The sequence below is a fragment of the Apaloderma vittatum genome, unplaced genomic scaffold (genome assembly GCF_000703405.1).
Source record: "Apaloderma vittatum isolate BGI_N311 unplaced genomic scaffold, ASM70340v1 scaffold10450, whole genome shotgun sequence".
Lineage (NCBI taxonomy): Eukaryota > Metazoa > Chordata > Aves > Trogoniformes > Trogonidae > Apaloderma > Apaloderma vittatum.
In genome coordinates, this window is record NW_009694708.1 from 63,383 (window position 1) to 90,925 (window position 27,543).

At 39.9% G+C, this 27,543-nt stretch overlaps 1 protein-coding gene across 1 annotated transcript in view; it reads right to left on the reverse strand.

Moving 5' to 3' along the window:
• Window positions 1-27,543, reverse strand: part of KCNH5 (potassium voltage-gated channel, subfamily H (eag-related), member 5) — a gene marked incomplete at its 5' end in the record, with an annotated part of 97,946 nt that overhangs the window by 35,869 nt on the left and 34,534 nt on the right. The window contains 2 exons of the mRNA XM_009868476.1: window positions 8,067-8,319; window positions 19,867-20,066. Coding sequence (XP_009866778.1) covers window positions 8,067-8,319; window positions 19,867-20,066 — 453 coding nt within the window. The remainder of the gene's footprint in view (window positions 1-8,066; window positions 8,320-19,866; window positions 20,067-27,543) is intronic.

Genomic DNA, 27,543 nt, shown 5'->3' on the forward strand with positions numbered 1-27,543 from the left:
TCAAAGCCTCTCTTCTAAGAGATGTCTTGAGATCCCTGCGTATTATCTCCCAAATCTGCACTAGCCTGAGTGCTGAGCGGTCCTGATAACTCTCCTGAATGGAGACGAAGCTCTGGGAAGACCTCCTGCCCCTGTTCTCACAGCATCCAAAACACCACCGGAAAAGAGAATGTCGTAAAACAGAGTGGGAACTTGCACACATTTTGCACTTGGTCGGAGGAAAAAGAAACAGAGAGTCAGGATTTGGATACTACTGGATTAAAGCTGGCAGGAACATGGTTGTAAGGATTTGGAGACTGAAAGAATCACAGAAATCAGGAGGACATGTGTAGGGTGTTGGTGACAGGCATAATTTTTACTGAAATAGCTACAATGGTATCACTGACATATGAACAAAAATTTGTTGGTGTATTATGTACATATGCCTGTACTAATGCATACATATATATTCAAGCATGTTTGTATATATATAGAGAGAGAATCATATGGCATGTAACTATATAAGAGATATTATTTCTATACACTACTCTGTATTTTATATTTTAGTAACTCTCTCATACAGAAGTTGGGAGGAGGCAGATTTCTCCTCAGCCTTGCATCATGGACTGACTTTCCAATTTGTGAGACAGCAGCTCACACCTAGACCTATCAGGTGGAAAAAGGTCTTATCAAACCCCCCAGGAGCTTGCAAAGGGAAAAAACCAAGTACTTGGACCCAGGGAGGAAAGGCTCTTGTTAAACAGTGTCTCAGAAGTCATACAAGGCAAAATTTATCCTTCTCCAGATGGGTACAGGAACCGAGCTAAGAAATATTCTAGCAGACAGGAGAACTCAATGGGGCCTTTGGGAGAAAGTTTGGACAGGCAGTGAATGAATAAATTTTAGGCAGAAAACAGCACTGAGGAAAAACAGATAAAAGGGACAAAGATTTCTTCTTTAAGGTGATAAGGTGTTTTTCTGTGCTGTGCAGTCTTAGCCAAGAGGCCAGTTACCCTTCTCCCCACTGTGAAACATCTCAGAAGTCCCAGTGCTCACACCAGCAAAAGCCAGACATGATGTAGGCTTTCCATCATGATATGCTCAAAGCTGTTGCTTATGAAAAACAAAGGCTGATTTTGTTGCAGAATCACTAAAACTGTATTATGCAGAGAAAAAGTTCATCTAACCAGCTCAGGTACCAACAGCTATGAAGTGATGACAGCGTGCACAGAAGTGGAGGTCAGTGACCAAATATCCAATCCCTGCAGCCATAATTCGATATACTGCTATGTATATGCATACAAATACATCTGCCTGGGTCTATATATCTGCAGTGAAAACTCTGGCTGCAGGACAGACACGTCTCAAACTGATGTAGAAATCTAATGAGCAAGGATGGAATCAGCTCCTGTTACCCAGAGCAGCACGGAGCTCTATGATGGTTCAGTGAGTAGGTAAGCTCTGCAGCTCCTTGCCATTGGGGGACATCAGGGCTGGTTGCATAGGTTTACAAAATGATGGGATGTATTCATGGAACAAAAACCATCTGCACCAAAGATTTCCATCTGGGTGAGGAAGACCTAGAAATGCAATGGGGAGGCTGGAGAATATTCTGGGGAAGTATCACTGTTTGCTTACTTCACCTTCCTACTTTCTTTGGCACATTCACTGTTGACCATTCTTGGACACAGGCTACTGGGCTGGCTGGATTTAGCTGATACAGCTGTTTACATCTGAAGAGGGGATCTGGAGAAGATGGGGATGATGTGCAAATTAATCACCTGCTTCTTACCATCTGGGACTTCACTGTTTCCTGCAAGCACAGCAAATGGTGCGCAGATATGACTACTAGACTGTGAGAGAGGTCTCCTTGGCTCTGTGAGTGTTTTGGCCAAACCCTCAGACTCTTCTGGGGCATCCAGAAGGGCCACAACTCCCTTGAAAATCAAACAGAGCTGAGCGCTGACCAGTCAGAAATCCAGCTCTACGGATATGTGAAAGGGCAGAGTGATGTGAGAGGGCAGCAATTTTAGCATTTGAAAGATTGTCAAAATAGTTAGCAAAGAAGCAATCACAAGAAACTGTGCCAAAGATCCAAGCTCATGCGGGCAAAGGTACTTTGCATTATTTAACATGGTGCAACCTTCCCCATCTGCAGCTAGAAACACCAAAAGAAATTTACCTTTCTGCCAGCATTCAGGACTGCTGCAAGAAGAGCAAACGGTCTACGAAGATACTCTTCACTCATCTAATTTTTAGTGCAAGTCCTCTAGTAATTCACATTTTTCTGAAAGCCCCAGCTCCTGGAGGCAGGATATCTCCATTTTGGTTTTATACAGAAATAAGTTTCTATCCTTTCTGACTGAGGAAATAAACTCAAAAGCATCACTATTCCTACCATCTTCAGAACTCATAAGGAAAATCAGATTGCCTCAAACTGCAAGTCTGATTTAAAGGAAATATATCACACGATTTAAAAAATAATTTGCCTTCTCTTGCACTGCCAAGAGTTTGAGTTCCTGGGTTTGGCAGTGAAGCATGCAGGTCTAATTCAAAAACATTTCAATTCAGTGAAAAGAATCTTTCTGACACTGGAGGCTGCAGATCACATCTATAACACACCAGCTGGCACCAAATTAAGATTGATGCTTCTTATTATAGTTAACTATCATGCAGACAGCAAGGAAAACATTTTGAATTTATAAAATAATGTGAAAAATTGAATATTTCCTTCAACTCTGTCAGTTAGAACTAATCACACTTTCGAACAAGCATCACTAGGACTAAATCTTATGCAGTACTATGTATGTTAGCCCAGACCTGCAAAATATGACTTATTCCAAGGCATCGGCTTAATAAACTGTGCAGTGCAGAGCAACACATCAAACTAGTTCTCAGATCAGTAATCCTTCAAGTTTTTTGTAAAACGTTGAGATTCAGCATGTAAATAAAAAAATCTGCATCACATTAATTATTGCAGTTCTGCTAGCTGAGAAAAATCCTTTCCTTTATGAATCATTTTCCTCATAGTTAATATAGAGCTTTAAGTCTTTGGGACAAAAGGAACTTTTCCTAGAGATGAAATAGGGCACAGGCTCTTCTGTAAATGCTACCAGGTTCATGTTACTAACCTGGGGAAACTCTAGCAATCAGTCTGCCCTGGTTTACTTTGCATTAAAAAAAAAAAACCAACAAAAACTAAAAAAAGCTCATATAAAATATCAAGAGTTGATTTGACATAGGAGCAAATTCTGCCACTTTCATTCCACTGCAACTAAACTAATTAAAATCACTACTAATAATATGAGATCGAATTGGACTGACAGTTTTTCATATCATGCAGTGCATCACACAGGGTCAGCCTTGTCCTGCACAAAGCACGTGGCTGGCAGCATGACACCAAGGAAACTCAAAGTGCTGATGCATGGATCCCATACAACATCAAATTACCCACAGATGAGAGCTATGGAGTGCCTTGGGTCTCCTGCTCATCTAAATGCGAGCTGCTACTTGCTCAGCTTCTAAAGAATTTTCCTGTGTGATTTGGTAGGAGACTTAATCTTTTGACCTCCAAAGACATGTAAGGTTAAGCGTAGAAAAATACTCATCCTTAGTTTCAGCTGTTATATCAAATTCAAGAAGAGACGCCACTTGAGCTCTTGTTTCCCTAACTCCTCTGATACTTTGTAATATCCCCTTACTAGACAAAACATTTGGAAATAATTCATGAAGGAGACCTTTAATAAATGAAACTCTGCCTTGCCTAAAAAACAATAAATCTAATAAACAACACGTTGGTCTGGGACTATATGGAGAACTTGCTGAGAATTAACATGCAACACATACAAGCAAATAACAATTGAATAATATGGGATCAGGACCCTAAGTGTGGCTGAAACATGAGCTATTAAATCTATATTCTTTCTGGCTTGACTATCAAAACTGAATTCATTCAGCAGCAGTCCCCACTAGGATTTCACTGCTCAATATATTTTTATCACTATGCAGTTTGAGCAATATTTTTGATCAATTCCTACAATCAACATTTGAATGTGGTGGGTCATTATTTTTCTGCTTTCAAAACGACTTCTTTAAACCTTGTTAATCAATTTGCATGGTTTGAGTTACAGTACAACTTACACATCCAGCTATGCAAATAGCGAGAGCTGGAAAGCAGCTTACAGAGACACTTGGTTGGCATCACCACTTATGTGAAACTCCTTGCCAGGAGCAAATTTGGGTTAATTGTGGCAGGGTGAATTGTTAGGTGCCCTCTGCTAACAGATGCCTTGTTTCATTAGCCTGGGAGGCTTCGACCCCCCTGGTCCTTCCTGAGATTTCTCCACTGATAACACCTCCCCACGCAGAGCAGTGGCAGTTAAATTGTTTACTCCTGCTTGAGATGGTGGAAAAATACTGATGTGCCTCCTCAGGGTCACCTTGCTTGCTAGGAAAGTTTTGATAATTAGAGACAAGACTGTTCGCCTTTCTCCATTATCCTGGGAGCTGCAGATGAGTTATGTTAAAACGACTGGATCTTGTTTTATCCAATGAAGCAGCACCCCATCACACCAGCTCTGCACGTTGTGTGCTCTCTGCTACAGCAGCACACAGTATCTGCAAAAAGTGGGAGACTCTCCTCAAGAAACGGAGATAACTAATGAGGAGAACATAATGGGACACCTGGGTATCTTTACTAATGAGTCCTATAAACTGTAGATCTACAACTGGGCTCATTCTCTTAATGTACTGATTTCTGTAATGTTGATTGCTGCACTGGCAGGGCAGTTGATGATGCACAAATGAGAACAAAACCAAACCACAGTGTCACAGTGCTGCAAGTTGCCCTGTCTATCACTGCATTTCACCTGCTTTCAAGCACAAGAAACACCAAATCTGGGGGCTGTTGAGCCAGGACAACTGCTGCTGAACTAAAGGATGGCTGTCTCCACAGTGAAGCCTGCAGAAAGCCGCTGGATGGTATGCCAAGTCTCCTGAGGACGCCAGTTCAGCAAGCAAGGAGGCTGGACGCACCAACTCACCATGCAAGGGAAGGGAACACAACAAGGGAAGATGAAAAAGGGGAAAAAGAAGCAACACTGCAAAGTGATTCATGCAGGGACACAAGGGAGGACAAAGCCTTGCACTTTGGACAGAAGGATGATGTTGGTAGCAAGGGCCTGGCGGCCGGAAGATCTCGCGCTGTACAGAAAGATAGGGACCCTCTCCCTATAGCCAATAGCGTTTAGCTTCTAACGTAAGCAGATGGAAGTTGCGTTGTAAACTAGGGCTATATAACGCTGTGTTGCGCACTAATAAACGCCATTTGCCATCCACCACATTGGTGTTAGTGTGTTAATGGCCTGAGCGGCCTGGAATTGGTCGCCGTGTTGTTCTTTGAACCAGGTCGTCACGCCTCGATAGGCAACAGGATGAATGTAAGAGATGGAAGATGCATATTCTTGACCCATATGGGTGTCCCTACTTGATTCACTTTCTTAGGAGATACAACTTCTAAGAATACATCTAAAATTCCATCTACAGGGGGTGTGCATGGTTTTATTTAAAAAAAAAAAAAAGACACATCTTCTCTCTCTCTTTAAGCAAGGCAAATAACACTACTGTGTTAAATAACATCGCACTTTAAAAACTGCAAAGTATCAGTTCCAAATCAAACTTAAGAAGTGGATAGCCCTGCCATGTCCTGCTATGCTCCTGCTCCCACAGAGGAAGTTAATGAGGGAAAGTTTCCAAAGGATTATTGAGCTTCCACTCTAGGTTACTGCTGGGAAATGGAAAAGATGGACAGACTGGTAATACAAGCCCATAAATTGACTTCTCTGGAAATCCAGTGTGAGAGCAGATGCTCAGAGTATTGAAAGTAGGCTACAGAGGTTTTCATGTTAGACAAAGCTTTTTAAACCTGGCCTTCCCCTTAGGCAAATTCACTTTGTTTGTGCTTGGACTTCTCAAAGCAGAACAGATCGATAAAAATTATGTTCTTCCCCATCTGATCTACAGTCACTATTTCAGGTGCCACAGCTGCAGCTATAAATGTCTTTGCAACTACATCTGGGAGAGATTTTTTTCCACAAGGGAATTTTTAGGATGCGACATCTCATAATTACTCAGTTCACTATTCTGTTAAATAATCTGTCAGAGAATGAAAAAACTCTTTGGCATGCGGGAGAAGCAGTTTATCTTGCTTTAAGTTACATTTACACATTCTGCCTATCCTTGTAGTACACAATGAACATAGCTCTGAGTCACAGGATCGCAGAATTGAAGGCACTTTTGGAAATTGGTGGCAATTCACTTTAACTCGGTACGGTTAAAGGTCTCTTCGGCCAAATGGAGAATAACTAGATTTACCATCTACACAAGTCAGAAATGAAAAGTTCTTATTGTCATTCCAAACACACAGTATGCATCAGTAAATGCAATAGTTATGCATGTAATCCATTTAGTAATGGCTTCTTGTTCAGTAAATTACATATTTACTGTTTGTTTTCATTGTAATACCCAGAAAACCATTTATTTGTTTAAATGCTGCTACTTACTCTCAAAGCTTTTGTTTTCTAAATAGCTGTAAGCAAATATAAAATATCGTCAATTAGATTAATAATAGAAACGAAATGGTCCAGTGAGCTGAAATACTACGGAAACTGCAGATTTAGGAGCTTTCACCATAGTGACTTCACATCTGAATGCAGAAACAAATTCATTCCTACATTAAATCTTTCTTTTTAAAAAACTTGGTATAAACCAGAATACAGAAAGCTGCAGCAGGTATTTTGAAAGAGCATGGTTGTGTATTTTCCTGAGTTCGTTCTCTCCAGCTGGGAGGACTCAGGCTGTGTCCTCAGGGACCCATCTCACCCACACACCTCCACACCGCCCAGTTCCCCACCAGTGCAGGACACACATACACAGGCTTGTATGGAAACACACCAGGAGCCTCCTTCGGCTACATGCTTCTCCTTTCTCCTCTCCTCCTCCTTGCTGCCAGCTGGGAAGGAGTTGAAGCCTTGATTAACAAGCAGTAAGGACTACCCATGTCAGCCCTGTTCCCATACGCCAGCACAATTCCCATGTGTCTCCCTCATTTCCCAGTGGACATCCCCATGACATACAAGAGGGACCCGTGGAGCCCTCTGGAGCCACTCTTAAAGGGAAGAAGCAGTACAGCCTCAGTGGGGCGTGACAGGTCCCTTAGGATAAGGCCACCCGCTGAGAAGGCAAACAGCTAATATTCAACAGGCAAATATCTAATATTCAACAAGAGACAAGTTCTACAATCAATGGGTCTGTTTTAAACAGGCAAGACAGACTCTGGATGGTTTTCATGCAGAACCATCAGCTCTTCTACATTCTTCTGGCTCTGAGGATGACTCCTGCCTCAACACTAGTGCTGACCACTCAAGCCTCACCATCTGCTACACCTTTCCCAACCCCATACCTGCTAGCGAGGAGTCTGCATTAGGCTTTTTCTCACCCACAGCTGGCAAACCAGACACCGTAGCAGGGTGATGGGTTGATTAACCTCGAACGCCCCCATAGCTCAGACTTGTCATGACTGTGGCTAGATAGATGGTGCATCCCTATTTCTTTGCATACTCAAATCAGACTATTTTTTTTCTGTAAAGCCAATTCACTACAAGCGAAAATTTTGCTTCCTTGTAGAGACTATTTACAGGTGTTATTCTGGGCTAGAATACAGACAAATGATAATCCCAGTGTGAAGGCTAATGCAGAAATCCTCCTGAGAGACTAATACAAAAGGATGTGCATTTCTTCCACCAGGCTGTTTAAAAGATGTCAAGCACACAGATGCCCTTTTTTTTCTGCTCAGACACTGTAACTGTGAGCAGTGAGCCATACTGGGCAGAAAGAGCATTCCCAACGGCATAAAAGAGGCAGGGTTTGTTTCCAGAGTAGTGTCTCTGGAGAGTCAACATCTCCATCTCATGACAACCACTAGCCTCCTGCAGTCCCAGCTGATGTTAGGCAAGACTAGTTAATATTCGAAGCCAAACAGAAGGTAAATACATTTAAAACCACCAGCATTTCCATAGAGATCACAGTACCTAAAATAGCCACCACTTCGTCGTCCTGGATGACTTCTAGGGATCCTGAGACCACAAAGCAAAGAGCATCAACACTTTCCCCAGCATGATAGATGAGGTCCCCTGGGGCACAATGGATCGTCTGGAACTCCACAGCCAGGGCTCGCAGGCAGCCATCGCTGGCCAGTCGGAAGGCGGGGTGCTCGTTAAAAACTTTCCGGTTTAGGTGCACGCAAATATCTGCTCTCATGTCCTTTGGGCAAATTGAGAGAACCTGGTTAAAAGAAAGATGAAAAATAATCAGCTAGGAATATGACACCAGGCCAGCACGTGCTTTATGAAATAACTGAATGGAGAGATCTGAAGATCCATCCACCCAGCTATTTCACAAAGCTTTAGGTGGGAATTTTATCTTGAATTGGGGTAGTCTTTTTCTGCATGTCTGCTGCTTTCACTGCAGCTGAAAGGGTGATGTGTAAGAAGGGACTACTCTGTTGCACTGTTCTCATTCCTAACAGTATTCACACTTGTTTTCCAGAATTGCAGGTGGCATTACTATGTCATGTTTGTGGATATTCCTCCAGATTGGGTACCCAGACTATCTGCCTGGTGCTACGCTGAATCCCTGCAGGAGCACAGAACGGACGCTCAGAGCTGAAGGAGCTTGAAGATGTGCAAAGACAGACCAGTCACAATAGAAAACACCACATTTCGCTCACATCCAGAAAGCCTAGTCTTCAGTCTTCAGAAGACTTCATGTTGCTGATCACTTACCAACGTGTATCCAAACACACCTGGGGTTTTGTTGCAGTGCTGTACAGACATTTAATAAGTAATCTGCCCTGGAGGGCTTACAGACTAGAAAATCCAAAGAGTTTGAGGTTAGAGCAAAAAAGAAAGTATTATGAAAATTTATGAAATGTAAAGTAAAGGTGAGTGAAAAACTGTCCTGTGAACATGAAGATGTCTCCATAGCAGATCAGTTAAGACTTTCAATTAATTTCGTACCTTAAATTGCTTTCCCTATTGAAATAATAATATAAATACACCTGAAGAAAGTGAAAATCTGTGGGTATTGTTAGGTTTGTAAACTGTGTGTTTAATATTTGTACATCCTCCTGAGTGGACTAATGCCCTTATAACTCTAAAACGCATGGTAGCTAATTGCACTGGAAAACATATAAAACCTTTTAAAGTTTTCGTAGGATAAATAATAGAAAAGGGCATGAGATTACGAGCACTCTGAATGTCTCATACAAAGAAGACTGCAGATCAATAGTACTGATTGATTTCTCATTGTATGGAACTAATCTGGCAGCTTGCTCTGCAGACAGTGTGAGAGACAGGGACATTGGGTCAATGTGCTGATATCAATGAATATTAGCAAACAGAGGGAGACACTGGTAACCCTGACTAAGCTTTGGGGCAAATGGTCATGTTAATATAGAAGTAAAGCTATAATTTTCATTTCTGTTTAATGCAGAAGAGGTATAAAACATATTATTCTAAAGTACTATTCTACAGTACTATGTTAAAGTACTATGTTATAGTACTTTACTACTGTAAAGTACTGTAAAGGGCCTAAAGCATAGAATGGGAAAAGAGTAAACAATTTCTAATTTAATAGTAACATTTAGTGCTTTTCTTATTTCAGTAGTTCCAAGTTTCTTTGCGGTCAAAGATGCAAAAAGGTGAAGTAGAAGTTATTCTCCTACCCTCTGTACTATGACAGTCTGAGGCTAGAAGGGGCTACTGCAACCATCTGCACTCATGATTATTGTATCAATCCCAGAATAGCTGGTAAAATTATAGCAGAGAGAGCCTTGATTTAATGTTTTCAAATTATATAGGGTAGTTGTTCCAATGGACAGCTACTCTCTCTATTAAAACATTTGCTGTTTCTGAGCTGGTTTGCTTTTTTTTTTTAATTTTCAGCCAACAGCCAGGGGATTTCATCATGTTGCTCAGATAAAAGACCTATAATCATAGGAAATCTCTTCCACTTGTAGGCGTTTATAGAATATATAAACAAGAGAGATGATGCTTCCTGTGCCTAGCACTATGAAGCACAGTATCTCTTTGGAAACTTCACCACAGCATGAGGTTTTCTCCCTTACCACAACCTTCTCAGATCTAACAGATAATTAGGTTTTATTCGATTTAACACAGTCAATTTGGTTTAATGCTATTTTTCTGTAACAAATTTTGGTACAGAACACAATAAAATACCCTGCATAAGTCTGTTTTATCATTAAAATTAATAATAAACACATTTGACAAGACATATTCTCCATAAACTATCATTTGCATTAGTAATAATGTCTTGTCTGAGTCACTGTTCACCATAACCTGTATTACATTTCCATTATTTTATTAGCGGCAAATATCAATTTTACAAACTTATACTTACCTGAGTGATTCCATTCACCAGGATAAATATTGTCACACCTTAGGTTTTCCAGTAAAAAGCAGAAATTACTTTTAAAAGTGTGATTGATTCACCTCAGCCCTTCTTCTGGATCAAACAGAAAGCTCATCTTTATCACAGTAAAATAGAAACATGCCACTTTTAATCTTTTCAATAGTAATTTAATGAAAGATCTTGCTGTCTCTTGTATCATGATTGCTGATTTTTAACATTTTTGTCTACTCTTGGGCCTAAATCATGGTTAGAAGTTTTTTACATCTGCTTAATACTTTCAGTAATGTAAGTGCTTTTGACTTAACAAGGCCATGAGCTATGAATTCTCAAACACTGCTCTTAAGAAAAATGTGTGTATTCACACATGACTGATTTCCAAATTTTATCTTTTAAGCTTCCAAAGTGCAGGAAAAATTGGTTAAACTAGTGCAGAGGTTGTGACTGTAAGATTCGGAGATGTACCAGGACACTCGGGTTTTCAGAGTGTAAATTAACTGTGTCCCTCAAGAATAAAAGCCACTTGGATTCAAAGCAGCATATTGTCTCCTCACAGAGTTAAATGCAGAGTATTAGAAGTGAGCACTCAGAGAATTACTCTTTTTATACATACAACAAACATATCTATCATCACACACTGTAATATGAAGAGACAGAAAAAAATTCCATTGCATAGAAAAAGCCAGTCTTAGAAAGCATAATTCAGGAATTTTCTGATGTTGTGATAAAGTGATTCTCCTAATGACATATTAATGCATGGGCATATATGGAGATATATGGAGATATCACTCAACAGCTAGCACACGAGTAAATGAGTAATGATCCAGGAGTTAGCCAGAAACCAGCATTCTTTACTCCAGTTTTCTTGTCTGCTACGCTGCAAGTACTGAGAACGGAGAATAAAACAGATGACAGCTAAAAGAAATACTTCATATTAAAAGATTTGACAAAGGAGCTTTGACTGATAAAGAAAAACACAGACATTTGTAGGGGAAAAAAAAGAGCAGAGATGGAGAATCTCAATTTTCAGCTACATCTTTACTGTATGTTCCAAGCACAGGAAATCATGAGCTCCATCCTGACTTTGCAGCACTTCTTTTTGTGTTTAAAAACACCAACATCTTCAGTTCAGAAGGAGTCTCACAGATGCTAGCAGCATCTCTACTGTACTATAGAAAGGGGTTGTTGGTGACACAGATTACAGAATGCAGTAATTTTCCTGCTTCCAAAGAAGACGCATCATGTGATATACAAACACACAGAAGCATTTGAAAGCTAATAATAAATAGTCCAAAGATCCTAAGAGCAGAAAATGAGAGAATGAGCACTTCAAATTCAGATAAATACTCTTCTGAAAACGATCCCTCGTTGTTAATCCAAGACTCTGACATTGTGAAATGCTCTCACTGAGATCTCGACATTTTCAAGGCACCGTGCCACAAAAAAGACACAACTAGCAGCAACATAGTTGTAGGTGAGTACATTCGCTGTACAAATGCACACACATGGGTGAAAAAGAGAAACGTAGTTTAAGGGGGAGGATACCTTCTAATGCTCAGCATATTGTTTTGCTGTTAGGGAAATGCCTCCCATACTTTATGTCAGAAGAACCAAAGTTAAGCTGGGAGATTTGTTCCCGCCTGTGTATTCTTTCGGCAGCGTATCAAAAATCACCAAGGCAAATTTCTGAAGGGGAAATTTCCTTAGAGATTTCAAGACCTTTCTTGGTGAAACGTGTAGTTTATAAGCAAGGCAGGATATTAAGGTTGCTGACTGCAATGCTTTAGTAACTGATGTTTTTGGAGCATATGACCTGGAGCAGGCAGTCTGCACGGACCAGATGCTTACGCTGCTATAGAAGTTGCTCCATAATAAATCTGCAGCCACAGACTTAACTGACAGCTTTCCCATATGCATCCAAGCAGCATGAAAGAACAGAACCCACTACATTTCAACACAAAATCAGAGGAAAAAGTCAAAATCTACCCAGAGGAAAATCTTTGCTGGCTGTATAAGCTGTGTTTCTACCAGAAACGGAGCAAGGCTCCAAGCCACACATGGACAATACGCACATATCCATGAAGACCTGAACCACTACAAAGCTGAGAGAGGAGAAAGTAAAGCATAGAATGACATTTATCACTTCGCTTCTCTGCAGGGAAAATTAAGTCAGTATAAAACAATTGCTGAGCTCTGCCATCACCACCTGGCACCCAGCTGATACAACCCCTAACACAACGACACCCAGTGCAGAGATTCAACACAGCTATCATCTCTGGAGCAACCTATGGTACACGTAAAATGCTGACAGTGAGTGAAAAGCTTAAGGTTGTGAGTAGAGACTGGGAAAGGCAGTAACCAGCTCTGGAAGACTCACAGAGAATTGGCACAAAATGCCTCATTATCTTTTCAGCTTGAGATCTGTAAGAGGGGAATCAAATTCCCAAGGAGGTGCCATCTGATTGTTTTCCTCTCCCATCCGTTTCCCCAGCATGCCCAGGCAGTTTAAGATAAGCCCCTTGAACAGCTCAAAGAACTCTACAGGGAGCAGAGATTATGAAGAACTCAAAGAAAAGCAAATGAATCGAAACAAAACCTGTATAGATTAAGAGTGTGTCCAATCAGTATCTTTTAGGAGGGGTTTAAGTATTTTTAAAAGAATCTTCCCCAGCTGGAAGACACTACAGGATGGCTTAGCAAATACTACAGAATCTGTTAAGACTTGTTAACAAAAAGGGCAGAGGCCAGTGAATCATGAACGCTATATATTTGCAATTCTCTTTCAGCACACAGGATTCTCACTTTCTCAGGGTTGTATTTAGGGGATATATTGACTGATATTCCTGCAAAGAGCTTAGACAGTCTTAGAAGCAGAATAACAAGGACATTTCCTGAACGAATAACCGTAACAATATTGGAGATACTAAAAAAATATCAGCTTTGACAACAAATAAAATAAACGCCTCCAACTTCTAGCCAGTTATAGTCCACAGAGAGCTCATTTTACTTCATGGAGAAGGGCTTCTCTGGGTTTTCAGACACTCAGATCCAATTCTGGGGTTTCAGGCATAATCCAGTCCTCTCCCAAAACCCCACAACACTCGCTAGGCATCCAACCAAGTTATTCAGATTTTTAGAAGGATTTGGTTCACTTGAGTGTTGAATTCTTTTGCAGACCTGACAAAGTGTTATATTTGGCACTGGATGGAGGTCAAAGAGACAAAGGTAAGAAAATAGATGACTGGTAAATCACAGAGCATTTTCCTCTAATAATGAGGTAATTTTTTGAGGAACTGAAAGGCAATGTATAGAACTGAGCAGTTATTAACCCTGCATGCATTAAGGCAATCTTTAATACATCACTGAATATCTTGGTATTAAGAACTGAATTTCAGCAGCAATGGTGTGCGCTGTTTTAATTGCAGTAAAGTCCAAGGTCACTTGGATTTAAATGCCCAGAAACCAAGATCTGAGAATTAAGACTAATAAGCCGAATTTGGCTTGTTTTCTTATTAACAATACCAGTGATCAAAATAGTTAGGATTTAGTCATATAGTAACAAAATTAACCAGTTTTTAAGTGAGTAAAAACTGTTAGAGACGTTAAAAAATCCCTAGAGACATTAAAAAATCCCTGGAAACAGGCTTTAGGTTAAATTAAATTCAGTATTGTCAATACAGAAAAAATCCGGCCAAGGTTCTGGAAAACAGGGCAAGATGAGAGGCTTCACCATGTGTTTTGAAGAATCCAGAGGTTCACCAGCACAGGGCTGACTGGTTTGTCTAATGCACTGAAAAGCGTGGCACATTAGTACATTCACTAATGAACTCAAAGTAGCAGATGCTAGGTTGCCTAAGGATTGTACAGTTAAAGCGTTTACTGTTTTCGGTTTTGCTATAGTATCTATCCCAAGCACAATCATCACACAATTTTCTAATGGGGCAAATGACTGCAGACTACAGGGAATTCTGTCATTGAAAATCAACTTTTTAGATAAAAGAAAAAAACATCAGAAAGAATACAGCATACATCAAAGAATCTCAAGTTACAACATTTTTTGGAGTGATGACAGCTGGCACAACGGTCACCCTTGGAACAATGAAGTTGATCAACAGATTATTTTATTTTGTACTTCTTCTGGAGGTGGCTTTATTTTCCAACATGCAGCATTATGTAAAGACATTAAAGGGTAAAAGCATTAAGAAAACAGATCTGGAGAAGACCTTCCCCTAGATGCCGTCTCTGGAATTGACAGTTCCTTTGTCAGCTCCAGCCCCTTGGTGCTCAGGAAAATGCCCGACCCATCCACTTGGGTACTTGTCCTCAGGAATTAAGCTCATGAGTTGCTTCACAGCCCTGGCATTTCCTCGAGCATGACAGATTGATAGTTTAATCTGTATCAATCCAAAGAAGAACACATCCAAGAGGCAAAGAAAATTGTGGATAATCTTTCCTGGCTCTGCACAGTGCACAGAGGAGGTAAAGAGTCCATACCATGCACAAAGGTGAAACACAAAGCCCCATTGGTGCACAGGCCCCACTTTTGGACCCGTGTGAAGGACAGTGAGACCCTGACCATCTCTCCTGCATCCCGCTCTCCGAAGAACCGTGGATTGCAACTGTACCTGGTCCTAGCTCAGCTCTGTGAGGCGAGGGAAGACTTCTTGTTCACCTCGTCCCGATCTGCAAGCAACGACCAACAACCTCGCCTCTACAACGAAACAAAAATACTTGTCCAAATGATTTTTACCTTCCCTCTTCAGCAGGGAACTGAATGTAGCTGTCACACCTAATTTCGTAGAAGTTCTCTTTGGGCACGAAGCTTGGAAGCCTTCTACCCCAGTCATCCACAAGGAAACCCAGCCAGCACTTACAGACATCTCTATGTGATGAGACACTGTAGGATTGGCAGCCTGATTCCCCTGTTCATCTCAAGGTATCACTAACTATTACTACAGCTCTTGAAGCTCTTATTAACAGCAAACACATCTAAACTGCACTGTCCTACTGTAGATTAATATTTAATAAAGTTATAGCCTGTGTCTATTTATCATAAACTCATCTCTCCTGTATGAAAGCTTAGTGGGGCAGCCGTGAATAGTTTTAATACTGTACTATTTTCCCATGATTTCAATTTCAGTCATTGCAATGTGGAATTGGCTCTCATTTATTCAAATCACCATTGATGCTTAGATTGAGACTAGATGCCTTTTTTTCTATTTCAACCTATGGCTTTTCTGAAGGAATCGACTGTTAAAACATGATAGACATTTATTTAATCGCTTTTGAGTAAATCCTAAGCAATACAATGGCACAGAGGTCAAGAAGAGAAAATCTTTGGGTTTTACTGACATTTCAGAATGTTATCATTAGATGAGACCTCGAGACATCTGCATGTTAGTTAAGCTTGTTGTTCAGCCTTCATGTATAATGACCTATTTCTTACAGAAGAGCTAATACCTATAAATTTTTCATTTGCTGCCTAGTAAAAACTGAGAGATTTTAATTCAGTGTGTGTTACATATATCAAATTATTACTGCAAAGATTTTTTTTCAGCTGCTTAAAAATGGTCATATGCTGAGAATGTATTGCCTCTTTTTTACAACTCAAAAAAATCAGTTCTACTGGATGAGAGGTAATACTGTTTAGTATAAAAAGGCTTCTTACTTTTGTCATGTTTTTAGTTCTGCTCATTATTAGATGAATAATCCTGAAACCTGTAGCATTAAACATAAAAAAAAAAAAATCCATCTTGTCTGAGCCACAGTTACACCAGGAGATAAGAGTCCATGTGCATTTATTACATATATCACCCCAGCTGTCAGAGGAGAGCTCTCATGCTTAAGTGATTTAAGATTATGGATCAGAGGCCATTTGCTTCCCCTTAAGTAATAATAATAAATATGCTAATGCTTTTAGTGTCATTGTTAATTCCTTATTTGTGAACACTCAGAGACAGGCTGAAGGCCTGTGGTTTGAAGACAGGATCTGAAGATGAGCTATTCCCAAGAAGAATATGGAAGCCAAAATCGTGTGCTTAAGGCACCATCAATTCAGTGTGAGAGAACAAATCCTCTTCCACATACAAGGACAACAGAACTGGGGCTTCAAGGTAAAGTTTTGTTTGGGACAGCTTGCTTTCACGAGCAGCAAGGACTAGATCTTCATTTAAACACCTCCATACTTGCACTTTGTCTTCAGTTCCCATCTAAAGACTCATCTTTACCAGTTTAGTCAAGATTTTCTTTGGGAGTACACGCTGAATCTGTCACTGGAGAATAGATATTAGAGATTTGATGCAGAAAATCTACACATGTTAAGTGGTAGTAATTCCAATCAAGTTATTAACTTGTATTTTATTTTCAAGCATATTAATTTAAAATCTTTAGTTATCAAGTTTATTTTTACTCTATCAAATTTGTAGGATTGTTCATCACCATAGGAACTTACTGTTACACTCATATAAAAAATCACATTCTTTCTTAGTACATTAACCTTCTTGTTCTTTGAATTTCAAAACAAAGCCATTTCAACATGCTGAGTGACTGAATGAAATGTATTATAAATTTGTGACAAATCATGTTGTAAAACACATTCCAGTGTGACAATGCAGTTATATTTGGAACAATTTAGGATGTAATATTTTATGTTAGGTTGAAAAACATCCTTGAATGATGGAAACTGTCTGAGCTGTCTGATAGAAACTGAAAAGTTGAGAATTCCCTCACTAATTATCATGTGCTAAGAGCACACTGGCTTTACAAGATAATAAGAAGCTTAATAAAGAGTTCATAAAAATGAAGGAGAACGGGAAATCATGTGATGCAAAGATATCCAGACAACGCCCTGGTCAGAATGTCATTACTGGAGCTTTGAAAACTAGACTGGAAGAAACCTCTAAGGTCACATCCAGGCTGTCAGACAAAGCGGTGCTGAGAAGCAATTCAAGACCTGGGGCAGGAATCCCCTACTCCAACCCACGCTGGAGCACTGTCTGGATTTAGCAGCTCAGCTGCAATGTAGTCCCATCAGCCCTGCTGTGTCTATGGTAATAAATCCAACTCTGTGTACCTTGGAGGTCCCTACAATGTGCTCCCTCCCACTTGCCGCTCTAGGTTTAGTACAGATGGACTTAATTTAAATGCAGAGGGTCTTATGACAGGGATTAAAGGGGCAATGAAGGTACTAACGCAAGAGAAACGATATCTACATAACTATTCTCTAGGACTGTACCACTCTCTCATTTTTCAGCTGGGATTTACAACATTTTCTCATTTGTTTTGGTGAAGCCCATCATAGCACCTTCCTGAGTGGAGATAAAAGCAGGGAGGATGCATGGCTTGGACAGGGCTTTCCACCCTTATGCTAAAACAAATCCTGACTTTGGCTAAGGTCCTGCAGCTGAAAGCAAACTGCTTGATCCTTCCACTCGTACAGACCCAGGGATGCTCAGTGCGGGCACTACAGGCCGCTGGTGCTGTTGTTTTTGCAGACTTGCAGGCTGTAAGGGATACAAAACACCAAAATATTCAAACAAGTGCTCAAGTTCTTACGTTTATCTTGTCTCTGTTTTTCTGTAATATGAGGTTTCCTGTGAAGTTCGATTAGATGCAACTACTGATGTCCAGATGCAGAGGTTCCTGAAATCCTCCCACTGTTTTAAATAGGTTTTGGATCCAGGCCTAAGTTTAGGCAAGTCTTTATCAAGGGAAAATTGTTAAAAACCTAAGTCACAGATTTTATAACCATATTAATTATCAAGCTAAACAGCCACTACTATCTTACAGACCAGAGAACACTGCTTATCATGAGTCAAAGATTATGGTTGTAACTGCATTTTTATAATCTATAAAACCGGACATGCGGAAACTATGGAAGGAAATTTTTGTAATTAAAGCACAGGTTCTCCTAATTAACTGCAAAGCATCATTAAAATCTAATGAAAATAGTGAAATAATACAGGATTCTGGCTTAACTGCAAGGAGATAAATGCAAATGAAAGTGGAATTTTCACATGATTTTGAATTTACACAATAGGACTGAATGCATTTACAGTAGTTTACAATATAAAAGCTCACTTTCAACACTGCATGAATCAGCACTGAGAAGTTAGGGTATTAGTGTAGAAGCAGTTAACATATTAAAGAATATGGCATACTGAAGCACAAGAATCAAAGAAATCAAAACCCTTGTTACTTAAAATAGTTGCATTTGTGACGGTAAGCTGAATTTCAAAGCAGATGATTAATAAGATAACTAATAAGCATGATGTAAGACTAAATTTTTCAGTGTAGCGACTTCATCTTGGCATATCTGAATAAGCTGCATCATCATACCCTCTTACGCAATAGATTCAACTGAAGCAGGAACTTCAAAACTCTGCAAGCACTAGACATTTTAAGATATTAATCTGCCATGATGCTTCCTCACCCTCCCTTGGACACTTGCCTTTTAAGTTCTTAGGAGGGAAATCTTCATGGAAACTGGAGCTTGAATGCCTAACTTCAGCCAAAATGTATAAGGTCCGCAGAAGCCACAGGAGCATCGCTGATCTCCAGTGACCAAAGATCTAGACCTAAAACGGTTCTATCTTGCCTACATTCAAGGTATTGCAGGCGAAAACGCTCCCATCTGACTTCAGCTCTGTAAAATACCCAAGGCTAGATATTTTCACTGCATGTATCGTATCTCTTTACATGCTCTGAGGACAATTCACTTGGGCTGTCTTGGCACAGAATGAATCACTCTCCAAAGACAATGTTCTCCTGTAATCAGATTTTGGAGAAACCTAAATGACCAGTCCTTTCTGAGTGCTACAGTCCTTTAGGACTTCTACCCCACACGACTGTCAGCAGTGCCACATTTTCTGTATCTCCCTACCAGAGGCCTTAAATTCTAGCTGAGAGATTTTAGCTCAACGAGATCAATTTCTACTGCCATTAAAACCTATCCTAATTATCCTGATGGGTATGTCAGTGTCCTGAGCATCAGTAAAAGGTCCAAGCCAATCAAATTCATTTCATTGCAACTCACAGATGCCAATACTTTTCAGAATAATACTGATTTAGGTTAGACACCAAATTATGTTCATAGACTAATTTGAAGACCAGTTTCCCATTGATTTAAATAGTTAAGTACAATAAAATTATTTGGTATTTAGGCAAAGATCAGAAAGCAGAAAACATTTACCATAATGAAAAATAAAGGCATATTTCCAAAGTAGCAAATCTGTCATTTTTTAAAACATTCAGGTTTTGATCCAATCACAAAGATAATACTGGAGTAGCATGCAGTTAAGATTTTGTTAGTAAGTTATATGCTGTTATACAGTACTGTTTTTAAGAAAGTACACAACGGACCCAAACTCTTACTATCTACATTGTTACCTTATATACTCATACCTTCTCTGTGTCAATTCCTTTAGACATGGACCAGGTTGAGACAATATAATCCATGACTCTTTCACTAAGGCCTTTTGGGACTTGATATAATTTTAGGAAATCCCTCACATTGTTCAGCATCTCATGGTATCGGTTGGTGTTGGCATACATTTGCTGGAAAATGGTGGTGACGTTTCCAAAAATAGTTGCATAAAGAAGAGCTGAAAGAAACCAAAGGTGATTAAAAATAAGTATGCGTGCTCCAGTAAATGCTACTCATAATTCAAGCATAATGTCAAAGAATTTTATGTATGATTACAAATACTGCAAATACATAGGTGTAAACTGCAAATTTCTATTTATGCACACACTTTCACACACATACACGTAAAGAGTTATTTATTGAATTTACCCACACAGCTCATACTGCCACTCAGTGTGCTTTAATTTACAAAATCAGTCATACAGATAATGTCTATACATGGAGTTATTTAAAAACTGCCGGTGCATTTCAACTTTATACCCTCTATTAATCCAAACTAGTTTTCAAATGTAGCTTCAGCCTGCCAGTAAACCTTGAAGGCAGTGTCCACAGAGTCATTTGGATCTCCTGTAAGATCAGCTCAGCTAGCACGTAGTATGAGTAATGAATGGCCTCAGTCTCAAACAAGAAATGAAATGAAGAAGAAAGGAACCTGGGAAGCCCGAAAGGAGGTATCTATACAAAGAGTATATGTCAATGGTCAGGATGCGCACAAGAAGGCACAGAGTGGCATTTCATAGTCCAATTTCACAGCCAGCCTCAGCAGATGACCTAGGTATGTCATGTCAGCTTTAGAAGCCAGTCACTAACAATTCCAAAGGGGCAAAAACTGGATTAACAAACAACAGAAAATCCCATTATTGAGGGCATATGACTAAGGCAAGTAGGAAGCACTACCTCAAACCCACTCCTGAGTTACCTTCTCTTCTGGTTTGATTCTTCTCTTTACAAACATGCAACCATTACTGTCAAGCTCAGCCAGCTGACTTGTGCAACACCAAAGAATGACATGTCAGATTTGAGAAAATCACATATCTTGAGTAAGCCTCCCCAACTGAGGTGTCAACCTCAGTACAGTATTGCAACCATGATGCAGTTCACTATTTGACTGAGAATAGTTAATTTCTGAAGCTTAAATTCAGCAATACATTTAAGCAAAAACTTAAACATACACCTTTACTAGTGCTATCTTGAATAGTCATGGAATGAAAGATGCTTTTAAAGCCAAGCAAACTTAAGGCGCCTTATTGATTCACAACGTAATTACCCTTGCAAGCAAGCCCAAAATGACATTCTTCCATTAGGCATTACAGATTTTGCAGAAAAGAGAATTATTCTGATATCTCATAACACCAATGTCTGGCACTACTTCTGCTCTTGACATTATCAGATACACAGAAATGTGCCTGTCATTTTTAATAATTTTTGCTCAGATGTACTTTATAGCAGAATTCAGCTATGCATTTCCATATTGCTTTTTTGAAAAACAACTTCAGTCTACAAATGGCATGAAATAACCTACTGTGAAAGGATAAAATGCCTTCCATCTCTCAGCACATAATGTCTTCCCTCTACACAACACATTTGTTCCTCATTCCAGAAAACTCACTTTGTTTCATACTAATTTACTATTGTTCATCATTCCTGTCTGAGAGGCAGCACTTTTAAAGAAACGTGGTGCTTTTCTAAAACCTGTCTAACAGAAAAATTGTACTTCAACTTCTCACAGTGCTTTTTACTATGTCCATGTATAAATTGGATGTTGAAGCTCATCAGAAACAAGATGTTCACTGTTTCATCAATGTCTTGGAATTTTTCATCTCAACACACAAGATCGTATCATACAAGGCCACACAATGTATAGCAAAGATGAAAATAAAGGTTCACATTCTAGAAAACACATCAGATTAATACTCTACGTGGTGTCCAGAAATAAAGCTCTTTGCGAAGTTTTTTTTTCCTTGCTTTACTGATATATCACATCTGCTAGCTACTGAAAGGTTTTCTCTACCTCTGTACCCATTCAAATACATATCAACACTCACTCTAAGAGCATGTACATTATAAAAAAGTTTAGATTAATAAATGCCACCTGATTTTTTTCTTTCCTCCTTTTTTCAGCTTTCTCAGCAATTTGGGACTTTTGTAGTACAATAAACTTGATTAAATGCCACTTCTAAGTGCAGCGTCCCTCTTCCTTTTGAACAATAGTTGTTGATTTATTGTGAGCTCATCGTGAGTTTGAGTGCACAATATCACTTGTCCTGCCCTCTGATGTTTGATGCACCTGCAAATTACTTTGACTATAAATGTAAAGAGAAGCCATAACTGTCCCCAAAACACATTCATTTTCTGAATGAGTACAATTTACTTGAGCCTGTAACTACAGCTAGACTGCATATGCAATTACAGTGCATACAACCCAACTGGCCATGCAAACCTTCACAGAACACAGAGGCTGATTGAAAATGTGTCCTGTAAGCTTGGGGAAAAAAAAAGAAATTCAACTCTGACACCTGCCAGGTTGAAAATAGCTAAGAATGCCAGAGTGAAAACAGCTTGTCTGAAGCAACTGGCACATAATACCTCCTCTGAAAAAAAAAAAAAGAAAAAAAAAAAGGACTCTGACAGAAACGATTTGTAGAAAATTTCTATCCAGAAGAATAATTCTAGTTCTGCGTCTCCTGATATAGGGTCCTGGAGAGTTGTACCTAAAGAGTATGTTTGTTCAAGAAATCAAGGAGAGAATAAATTTCTGGACCAAGCCTACAAAATCGCTGGAAGCGTTACCCAGCGGTACCTCACTAAACCAGACTTCTACATGCTGCAGAGTCTGCACAGGTAAAACCAACATCAACACTTCTGCTGGAGATCAAAGACTTCCTTTGCCTCCCATTAGAAATGACAAAGACACATGTTTGAGTTCATCTAAATACTCCACTCCTCTTACAGGTTACTGCATGGGGGCCTTTGGCAAACATTTAAAGGGAACCTACTTAGATCTTCAGAGCTGTGAAGCTGTGCCTTAAAGACTCTCCTCACTCATGGTGCTTCCTTACACCAACACTGGCAGCTGCTGGGACCGGTTTGCTGGCTATTTTGGGGAAGAGCATATTTTTTCAGAATTTGTCATGGAAAATTCACCAAAATCCAACCTCTCTCTGTAAATCAGCTCCATGTCCCTGTTCTCTACATGATACCTAGAAAAGGGAATCATTTAAATAAGCTAAAACATTGTTTTGCAGGCCTTGGTGTACAACAAAACAGGCTTGTGCTGATAAGAAAATAATAAACATGTAAATGAAACAATTTGCATTGCATTTGTTGCACTCGTGACACTCTCTATGAAGAAAGGGTCATCTGCTTGGGATAGTTTAAAAAGAAGAGGTTAGTCTACCTTAAAAATACAAACTACCTGCCTTTGCTCTTCCCCACCCAACTTTAGCCTGGGGTAATTGCGTTAGATGCAAATATGTCACAAAGATTGGACAGAAGAGAGAGGTGAGCTGGATCAGCTCCTTAGCTGGCAGAGATCACAGAATCATATCAGCTGGAAGAGACCTAGAAGATCATTGAATCCAGCCTTTCTCCCAGCCCTATCAACCTACTAAAAGATTCCCCCCAACGCAACATCCACCCGTCTCTTTAACACCTCCAGGGACGGTGACTCAACCACCTCCCTGGGCAGCCTCTTCCAATGGCTGACAACCCTTTCAGTATAGAAATTCTTCCTAATATCTAACCTGAACCTCCCCCAGCACAATTTAAATCCATTTCACCTCCTCGTATCACTCTCCAACAGGGAGAATAGACCAGCCTCTGCTTCTCTACAACCTCCCTTCAGGTAGTTGTAGAGAGCGATGAGGTCTCCCCCTTCTTCTCCAGGCTAAAGAGCCCCAGATCCCTCAGCCGTTCCTCATCTCAAAGAGCCAGTCACCTCCAGACCATGCCTAGAAGCACCCGTGCAGGCACGCACACTCATGTGGACATGCTGGTGAGCATCGAATGCTGCTGGAGCCTCTCTCAGCCTGTAAAGGTCTAAAGGTTTCCATCAATGACCCCTGGTGCCTGTAATTAGCAAATGAAGATTTCTCAGAGCATCTCTATCTAATGAGCAAACGCTGAAGTGCCAAGTGTGAACCTTACCTCTCACCTTTAAAAAACAAAGGTAGGGGAGCGCTACCTGGGGCATTTCGCTTCTGCTGTATTTTAATTATTTTTGGCAAGTGGAACTGACAGTAAAGATCATTTGCAAAAGGAAATAAAATACTGGGCCTTTCTTGACCATTAGAGGATTTAAACAATCTCTAAAGGTATACATACACTTCAAAAGTTTTGATTTAGTTTCTCTGCTTGCAAGAAATGGGAGAGATGATGCTACAGAGGTTGAAGGTGAAATTACTTTACCCAATTTCTTGAAATGACTAGTTAGGTCAAATTGCATTCATTCACCTTCTCTTTAATGACTTGCATTTCTCCGGACATTTCCTGTTATGTTCCTACAGTCATGCAATGCCCCTTTACTTAATTACCCTGTGTGTGTGTGTGTTGTGTGTGTATCTGCAATAGTCTTTGCTAGATTTCATAGAGATTAAATTGATATAATGATACAGAAATATTTTTTCTCAGTCCTAAAGGTGAGGTAAGTGGTTCAACTATTATTTTAATTTCTATTTTTACTCTTCAGTGTTGAAAAATCTCCCCTAAATTATATACAAGGATCTAAGTGCTACATATTTTAATATATAAAATGTGGTTTACTACATTCATACATACATAAAGCATTTTTAATTATTTGGCAATAATTTCCTAAATCATTTTGCCTGTTTAAAAACAAGGAACTTTTCAAAAAATACTTATGTAGATTTACCTAATTTATCACAAAACATTTCAGATCTCTTATTACCCTGACCATATACTAACTGTGTCCAGATAGGAACATGTGCCCTTAGGAACTGAAGGCTTGACTGAGAGATCTAATTTTCCCCATGCTTTGCTCTATGTTGGAGTATTATTAAGCTAAGCATATACAGTAAGCTCTAAACTGTAATTGTCAAGAAGAAGGTGATGCCTTGATCCTGGAAAAATATATATACTTATTTTTGCATGTTAAGGCTAGTTGCAACTTCTTCAATGAGTTTTTTTAATTAGATTCCTATAAGATTATTAGATCAATATTATTAAAGCTATATCATTCAGGAGAGATTCAATACAAACTCCAATATATAGACACAAGATATAATTACTTATAAGCCCAGTACTGAAATATCTGATTTATTACTTTAAAAGCTGAGCAATTTTCTGTTATTTCTTTCTACCTCACATTAATACATCTGATTATATTGCAAATCATTTGCAGGTGCTATTCGTTGTGATGCTGGCAGCTCAGCACAGTGTCCATCTCCTAAACTCAACAGCCTCACTGAGATGCAGCAGCAGCAATAGGCTGCCACTGCCACCACCAACAGCTTTTTTCAAATCTATCACCATTATTCAATAAAGTGTATTACTTAGAAGAAAATAATGCTTCTAAGCCCCCTCCCTTACCACTGTTGTAAAGCACTTTTTTGATTCCTGCCTGTCCTGCCCTGCAGCCTCAGCCTCCCACCTCCCACCTCAGCCACCCTCCTGCCTGCCCGCCGTGCTAGGGAAAGCACAAACACAACCCTGTGGTTTGACAGTTCTTCAGAATGCCAGTTTTGATTTTGAATCCTTGGCCCCCAAAAAATGTTATGCTGTTAAAATACACTCCCTCATTCCAGTAACGCTGACACTTTTTCCATCAGTGTTCTATCAGTGTCTCCCCATTTGACAGGGAGGAGGTACCAACATCAGAGCGTACTAAGTTTAAAATTCTACTTCCAAAAGTACTGAGAAAAAAAAAATTCTTTCCTCTAACTACCCCTGCAGCCTTATCAGTTCTATCCCATGCACATAGTCCAATATGTTCACCCTCCCACAAGCCCCACCAACGCATCGTTACACCCACTTTGCAGAGGAGAAGCTAATGAGCAAAGGTCTAGATTCAGCAGCGAACTTCAGCTCTGAACATCTCAACAAAATCATCTGACTGCTGAAACCAGGGGAGAGTTGGACACAATAGCATCTAGGAAAATATAGACCATGGCCAGTCTGATTCCATCCTCGTCATAGCCTATACAGTATACATGTAGTGCCTGCACCCAAGGATGTATGTCCCGTATTGCCAAAGCAGGGAGGTGGTAGCCATCCATGCTTTTCTATATCCCGTGCTGCTGGCACAGCTCCTCCATGGGTCCAGCCAACATTCACCCATTTTACTGACCCAACACCTTCCTGATACTACATTAATGCAAACTCTAAATTAAGAGGATAGTGAAGATATAATCCCTGTTAACATCGATGGGATACCTGTTTGATGAGAGCAAAATAATTATGTAAATAAGAGGAGGATCAGTAGTAAACCGTAAAAACTCACCCTCACTGTTCTTCCCATTTTAGGGGACACTGCACGGCAGCTGCTTTGGAGGCAGTTAGGCATTTTTGCACACTTTGTGCATAAATTCTCATAAGGGCTTTCAGCTGCACTTGTACAGTCACTAATTTTTAAATGGTGAAACTGGGAGCTTTTCTTTATGAGAGCACTTAGCTAATGGAAAATATTTACTTTAAAGCTCCAATGCCTCTCCGCCATGCGAATGTGATGAGCTAACTCAGTGTATTTTTGCACACAGTTGCAATCCAAGACTGGCTAAACTGGTATTGCAAAACACAGTGTTAAATTAAGACTACTGTTGTCCATAGCTATTAGTATGTTTGGCTTCAAGCCCTGAGGAAGTGAGGACATGAGCTGAAGTATGCTAAGGTTACTCAGCAGCACAGACAATAAAATTACATGTTATTCCTCCCCAATGACTAGGGGCCAAGGGTTGTCTGGTTCTGATGATGCGGATGCTACACAGCTTGAAATCAGAGTTCCTGCCCAACACCCCCTAACAGAGCCCCCCATGTTATTGTTCATTCACCTAAGAAATGGTGCTAGCCCTCAGAAACACAGCCCTGTGCAGGTTCAGTGGTCTCCTCTTGGCATTTGGATGCAAATTCCTGCGTTTTCTTTCAAATGGAAAGCTTTACGTGCCTTGGGTCCGCTAGGGTCTGTTTCTCCCTCACCGTATTATTCAAGCGTGTTAAACACCATATGGGAAGGCACAGCCTGAAAAATGGCTGCAGTTACACCACAACAGGCAGCAGGGCAAACAGCTTTTCCTCCGGGTTAACTGAGTGGCAAAACCTCACTTTGCCTGAAAAATCTGTATCTTGAAGTGAAGGGGCATTAATTCTAGAAACTTTTTCCCTGAGAGCTCTAGAGTAAGAGGCTGTTAGGGCTTTTTACATATTTCATATGCAGTGGAAGTTGGGTCTAATGGGTCATAGCTCCCAGTAGTGACAACTGGAGGAGGAATATTTAAGTTTCGAATTTTAAGAACGGTATGACATAAACACAGAGAATAATTAACTTGTGAAACGAGCTAAACCATTTCTTATACTAATGCTTCATCATTCCCATTTCTTCAGAAATCCATCACATCATTACAAATGGTGCATCTAGCATTTCGCAGACTGCATAAAGTCCTGTGTAGTGGTAAATGCTAATTACAATGCAATAACTTCCCTAA